Source organism: Lampetra fluviatilis, chromosome 73 (genome assembly GCF_964198595.1).
Source record: "Lampetra fluviatilis chromosome 73, kcLamFluv1.1, whole genome shotgun sequence".
Taxonomy (NCBI): Eukaryota; Metazoa; Chordata; class Hyperoartia; order Petromyzontiformes; family Petromyzontidae; genus Lampetra; species Lampetra fluviatilis.
The window spans coordinates 150,977-157,410 of NC_136347.1; the positions used below are offsets into that span (position 1 = coordinate 150,977).

At 58.3% G+C, this 6,434-nt stretch overlaps 1 protein-coding gene across 1 annotated transcript; it reads left to right on the top strand.

Annotated features, from left to right (window-relative positions):
• The first annotated feature begins 345 nt into the window (after positions 1 to 345).
• LOC144953306 (uncharacterized) lies at positions 346 to 6,149 on the top strand. Its single transcript, XM_078883876.1, has 2 exons — positions 346 to 1,775; positions 5,590 to 6,149. The coding sequence occupies exons 1-2, from the start codon at positions 501 to 503 to the stop codon at positions 5,602 to 5,604; spliced, it is 1,290 nt and encodes a 429-aa protein (XP_078740002.1). The 5' UTR covers positions 346 to 500; the 3' UTR covers positions 5,605 to 6,149.
• Positions 6,150 to 6,434: the final 285 nt, after the last annotated feature.

The following is a 6,434-nucleotide window of genomic DNA, read 5'->3' on the forward strand; positions in this document are numbered from 1 at the left end:
CCGCGCCAGACACCCTGGGGGGTCGATTCGGTCGTTATGATCCCCCGGGGCCCCACCCCTCAGGGAGGGGTTGGGTATAAAAGGGGATTGTATCGAAGGGCTCGGGAGTGATGTTTAGCTAAAGAAGAGGAGGCGGAAGACGTCTGAGATAGAGCCCTGGACTCCCCCTGGTACGCCGTCCTTATCAGGACCGCGCAGGCTCGAGCCAGTGGCGTGGTACCAGAGCCAGAGCCAGTGCTGGTCTGGACTCTGGGTACCGGGCCCGACTGACCAGTGTCGGGCCAAGATAGCCTCCCCTAGCCCATTAGTGGAGGACTCAGAGGCAGGCTAGGGTTAGCTAGAGAGGTGTGTCCTCAGATAGACGGGTGAGGGGGCCGATACCCCCTCAAATGTGTATGTCACAACGTTGGTGTTAAATAAACAAGTGTGCCTCCAACTCCGGTGTGAACGAGTCGTGAGCGTTACTACATCTGGCGTCAGAAGTGAAACAAAGTACGAACATGGATACACGCCGGACGACTCGAGTCGGAGTACCAGGGGCGGAGGACACCGCTGCAGTCGGAGGGCCCGAGATGGCTGAAGATGCCATCGAGCAGCCGGGGCTGGGTGCATCCACGCCACAGCAGCTGGAGGAAGGGGAGCCGTCGACGGAGGGGCTGAGGCAGGCGCACGCGAAGCTGGCCGAGCTGCTGTACGCCGCAGCCGCCATGCTCGACAACATCACGCGGCTGGGGGCTGCGGGACCGCCACGAGGCGACAGCAGCCAACGACCACAGCGCCTTCCCGCCATTTCAACGGAGCAACATTTTGAAACTCCCGCCATCGCCGCAGCTGCTGTTGAGGGCGTGGCCGCTCTAAGCATCGCGTCCAACGGCGGGAGTACAGTGCCTGCCGCGTCACCACGGGTGCGACCGGCGATGCCATCGCTGGTTCGTGCCGACGCTGAGTTGAGTGAGGCGGACGAGGGAGTGCGTTCTTCCTCTGCAGCCGCTGCCTTACATCAGCGGCTACCTCCACTCAAGGAATTTGTGGGCGAGGATGGCGACTGGGGCGGCTTCCAGCGGCGCTTCCTCGCTCACCAGGAGATGGCACAGTGGACAGACGCCGAGGCTCTCCGCGCGCTGCCAGCACTTCTCGACAGCGACGCCCTCGCCACTCTAACATCGGCTTCGAAGGAGAGGCGCTCCACGCTGCGGAAGGCGATGCAGGTGCTGTCGGCGGTATATGGTCCACCATCGGACTGTCGCCAACTCTTTTACGATCGCCAGCGGGGGACGAAGGAGTCGCCCCTGGCGTACCGCACAAGCCTCCTGGCACTGGCGAAGGAGGCCTTTCCACGAATGGATGACGAGGGTGTCGACGCCATGGTGACAGAGAAGATACTTTTGCTGGCGGACGACTTAGACATCGTCATTGTCGCACAGGACGATGCAGAGATGTGCTCCCTCCAAGCGGCCCGTCTCCTCCACGCAAACCTGTCCTCTCAACGACGGAAGGCCAGCAAGGCGGCGAGCGGGCGCGCCGTCGCTGCGGCCACCCTCCCGGCGGAAGAGGTTTGCGCCATCAACCATCAACGGCAGCACGGAGCGGGAGCGCGGGAGGACCGGGCCGGTTCAAGCCGTCTACAACGTCCATCGTCGCCACCAGCGCTTCCACGCTGTTATAACTGCGGCATCCGGGGCCACGTCGCCTCGGGGTGCCGCTCTCCTCGGCAGCGCGGAACGACACCTCAACGGGACGCCGGCCCTCGTCACAAGCTCCACCATCATAATCCGGCGAGTCGCGGCACCCCTCATGTTTGGCCCACGCACACGCCCGTCACACACTCGAACACCGCAGCGAAGGGGGGGCAAATATCGCGTACCATGGCACCAACACGCACCGCTCTGGGTACTCACATTGAACCCAGCCAGTGGTCCGTGTTGGCCCATCGGGTTGTAGCCGCGTCATCGGGGTCGTCGGCCGTTGTGGGTCACATCGATGGGGTCGAGGTGCGCATCCTGGTCGATACAGGAGCATCGGCGACCATTATTTCGGAGTTGATTTATAACATTCTCCCTGCCCAGAGCCGTCCTTTGATGCCTGTTAATGTGCCATTCTTTGCTGCTAACGGGGGTTCACTTGGCATCATCGGACAAATTCGAGCCCAAATTTGTGTCGGGGATATTAAATTATCTGGGCCGATTTTTGTTTCCTCCTCGCTGGCGGTTCCGTGCCTGCTGGGGACGGATTTCCTGGCCAAAATGCCGATTAGGATATTAATCGACCAGGGATGCATTGAGCTCCCATCGGGCCGACGCATGGCGTTTTTGCCATCCCCCGCTACGAGCCGGACGGCGTTCGCGACGGTGCCGGCGTTCGTAGATAGAACGGTGCGCGTTCCTCCGGGGGCGCAAATGTTAATTCCTTTGAGACTTCGGCGGCCCTTCGCTAAGGGCATTGGGGCTCAAGGGGTTTTGCTGGGACCGTCTAGGGCCGGGGTCAGTGGACCTAATTTACTCCCGGCCCAGACCATAGTGAGAGGGGATGGAGAACCCTTCATCGCGGTCCTCAATGTGGGCTCGCAGACGGTGGTGGTCCCACAGGGGACCGTGCTTGCTCACGCAACGCCGGTGCCCTGTGAGGAACCCGTCGCGAGTCATGTCGGCGCTGCCCCTGCACCGCGACCACATTCAGACAGCGATGAAGGGTGGCTCGAGGCGCTTTGCGCGGGATCGACGGACCTGTCAAATTTAGAGCGCCAACGTCTTAAGACACTACTGAGGGAATTTTCCGACGTTTTCAGTCGGGATAAATACGATTTGGGCTGCACTCATCTGCTGCGTCACCATATTGATACGGGTGACAGCGCGCCAATACGCCAAAATCCTTTTCGGTTGAGTCCCGCCGAAAAGGACCATGTCAAATCGGCTGTTGATGACATGCTAGCCGCCGACATAATTTCTCCCTCCAACAGCCCTTGGGGAGCGCCGATCGTCCTGGTTAAGAAGCAGGACGGTTCGTTGCGGTTTTGCGTTGACTTTCGGCGCCTTAATAAAATTACGGTTGCCGACGCATACCCGCTCCCACGGATGGACGAATCGCTTGACGCCTTGGCGGGAGCGCGATTCTTCTCCACATTGGACTTACTTTCGGGATTCTGGCAGCTTCCTCTGGACGATGATTCAAAGCCTAAAACTGCTTTCCGTACACCGCACGGCCTGTTTCAATTCAACCGGTTGCCGATGGGCTTACACTCAGCGCCGGCAACTTTCCAGCGGTTGATGGAATTGGTTTTGGCTGGATTGCAATGGGAGTCGTGCCTGATTTATTTGGATGACGTCATTGTCTTTGGCAAAACTTTTGAGGAACATCTCCAGAGGTTGCGGGCGGTTTTCCTAAAGATGCGGGCTGCTAATTTGAAATTTAAGCCCCAAAAATGCCATTTGTTACGCGAGTCGGTGCGTTATTTGGGGCACATCGTGGGGCGCTCAGGTATTTCTACCGATCCCGCCAAAACGCAGTGTGTAAGCTCCTGGCCGACTCCCACCTCAGTGGGAGAGGTTAGGAGTTTTATTGGGTTTGCGTCGTATTATAGACGCTTCGTCGCTAATTTTGCGACTATCGCCAAACCCCTACATGCTTTAACATCTAAAGGGGTTCGGTTTTGCTGGGGTCAGGAGGAGGAGGCTGCTTTTTGCTCCCTTCGGGATGCTTTGGTAAACGCTCCTCCCCTGATTTACCCTGATTTTTCAAAACCGTTCTTGCTCGACACCGATGCGAGCAACACGGGTATTGGGGGCGTGCTCTCCCAGGTGGTTGACGGCGTGGAACATGTGGTTGCGTACGGCAGTCGGGTGTTGTCTCCAGCGGAGCAACGGTATTGTGTCACCCGTAGGGAACTGTTGGCAATTGTCCATTTCGTCCAACAGTATCGCCCATATCTGTACGGTCGGCATTTCACCGTCCGCACAGATCATGCGGCACTGCAGTACGCCCTGAGGGTTCAACAGCCATCGGGACAATTGTCCCGATGGTTGGAGGTCCTCCAGGATTACGATTTCCAAACCACATACCGTAAGGGCGTTCGCCACACCAACGCGGACGCTCTGTCACGCTTGCCAACCACCTCCGAGTGTGCATGCCTCCTGGGGTCTGGACGTTGCAGGCCTCCAGGGGACACATCGGTACCTGTCTTGGCGGCCGCCAACGACGACGATGCAATGGTTCCTAATTCGATCGAACAGCAGGGCAAAGATTCCCTGTTGGGGTTGCCCGTCATTGAATGGGGGCGCCTCCAGATGGAGGATGTCTCCCTCCTCGGGTGGCGACGTCGCGTTGGCGGTGCGGCGGGGGGAAAAAGTGGGGGTTCCGACGCATGGGAAATGTGCCAAGGTCTGCTAATGCATTGGGACGGGAAGTCACGTCGACATCGGCTGGTTGTCCCTACTGGGTTGCGGGGTAGGGTGGTATGGGCCGCTCATGAGCGCCTCCTACACCTGGGGACCCAAAAGACTCTCGCCTTGCTGCAACTTGATTTTTACTGGCCTGGCATGACGAGGGATGTGGGGGATTTGTTGGGATCGTGCCCTCAATGTGCACAACGCAAACCGCCGGCACGGGAGTCTAACCCGCCCTTGCAATCGATCAAAGTGTCCAGGATAAACGAGCTGGTCGCTCTGGACATTTTGGGACCATTCCCCGCCACCCCCAGAGGGAATAGATATTTGTTGACGGGTGTCGAGTATTTTACACGTTGGCCTATGGCCTGGCCTTTGGCCAACCAGTCGGCAGCAGCCATCGTGGAGGCCTTTGTTCAGGGTTATGTCCTGGACAAAGGTGCTCCGGAGAGGCTGCTGACCGACCAGGGCAGAAATTTTTCCGGTAAACTACTCAGACAAGTCTGCGATCTCCTGGGCACAAAGAAAATTCGGACCTCCCCATATCACCCACAAACTGACGGGATGGTCGAACGTTTGCATCGCACCATCTCGTCCATGTTATCACAACAAGTTTCGGACTCGCAAACGGATTGGGACCTACAAATTCAGGGGGTCTTGGCGGCGTACCGGATGGCACCCCATGCGGCTACGGGGTTTTCTCCCTTTTACCTTATGTACGGCCGAGAACCAGACCCGCCTGTTCGTGCCCAGTTGCGGATCCCCGTGCCGCAGGGAAAAACTAATCTGGCTGACCACGTTAAATTTAATCTGGACAAATTGACCGAGGCACGGGATGCTGCAATGCAAAACTCTGACCTCCGTCAGAAGGCAAATGAGCGCCTCAGATTGAGTCGAGCGCACATGCTGCAGTGGAAGCCGGGGGACAAGGCATGGTTGCACTGCCCCCAGGTGCCACTGGCAACCTCCTCTAAACTTGTGCGGCCGTGGCGGGGCCCTGTGGAAGTGGTGGAGGTGTTACGTCCGCAGTGCGTGCGCATCAAGTGGGGGAAGCGGCGATGGTTCGTGCACCCCTCCAGATTAAAACCCTTCGCTGCGGTTCACAACCCCACTTCACACGCGCGTGGCCAAACATGTGGGGGGTCGGCCGACTTTCTGGGTCCGTCTCCGTCGCTCTCACCTAATGCCTTGCCGGCTGTGCCACCTTCAGGAGCATCAGGAGTGACGGGCTCACGCCCGATCACCCCTCCTGCGGATGCCGAGGGTCACGCGGAGTCAGAGGAATGCTCACCTCAAGACGGACAGTCGCCACCTGATTGTCCGCCACGCGGGGTTACCCCGTGTGAGGGGCCCGCTGCAAGGACGCGCGCTAAAATGCGCAAACTGTTGTGAGGCCGGAAAATGTGTACATAGCTGTTGTGTTTATTGGGTGTTGTGTGGATGGTGTGTTTCCCGCTCCTCGGATGTACATATGCTGGGTTCACCGTTTGTTGTGTGTGCGGGGTGGGTTCCCTGCTGGTTGTATATAAGCTGTTTTTTTACGGAATTCGTATTTATTCGGGGGGGTGCGTCGGGTTGTTTCTCATCTTGTTGTTGCGTTCTTGTTCTGGTTCCTGTTATTGTTCAAAAAATAGTGAGGCACACGCGCGGTCAGGGGGTGAAGGCACCTTTATTGTCAAATTTTTGTATGTTGGCAGCCGGGACGGCTGCATGCTATGCGGGGGGGAGTGATGTAGGGGTGTTAGAGAGAGAGCCCGTTATGCATGGCAGCCTATGGTAAACAAACACAGTAGGCGGGGCTACATGTGTGCACAAGCAGGTGCCCTCTGCGACGTCCGCGCCAGACACCCTGGGGGGTCGATTCGGTCGTTATGATCCCCCGGGGCCCCACCCCTCAGGGAGGGGTTGGGTATAAAAGGGGATTGTATCGAAGGGCTCGGGAGTGATGTTTAGCTAAAGAAGAGGAGGCGGAAGACGTCTGAGATAGAGCCCTGGACTCCCCCTGGTACGCCGTCCTTATCAGGACCGCGCAGGCTCGAGCCAGTGGCGTGGTAC

Excerpts from the sequence above, each read along its gene's own strand:
- LOC144953306 (XM_078883876.1), top strand. The coding sequence starts at position 501 with ATGGATACACGCCGGACGACTCGAGTCGGAGTACCAGGGGCGGAGGAC.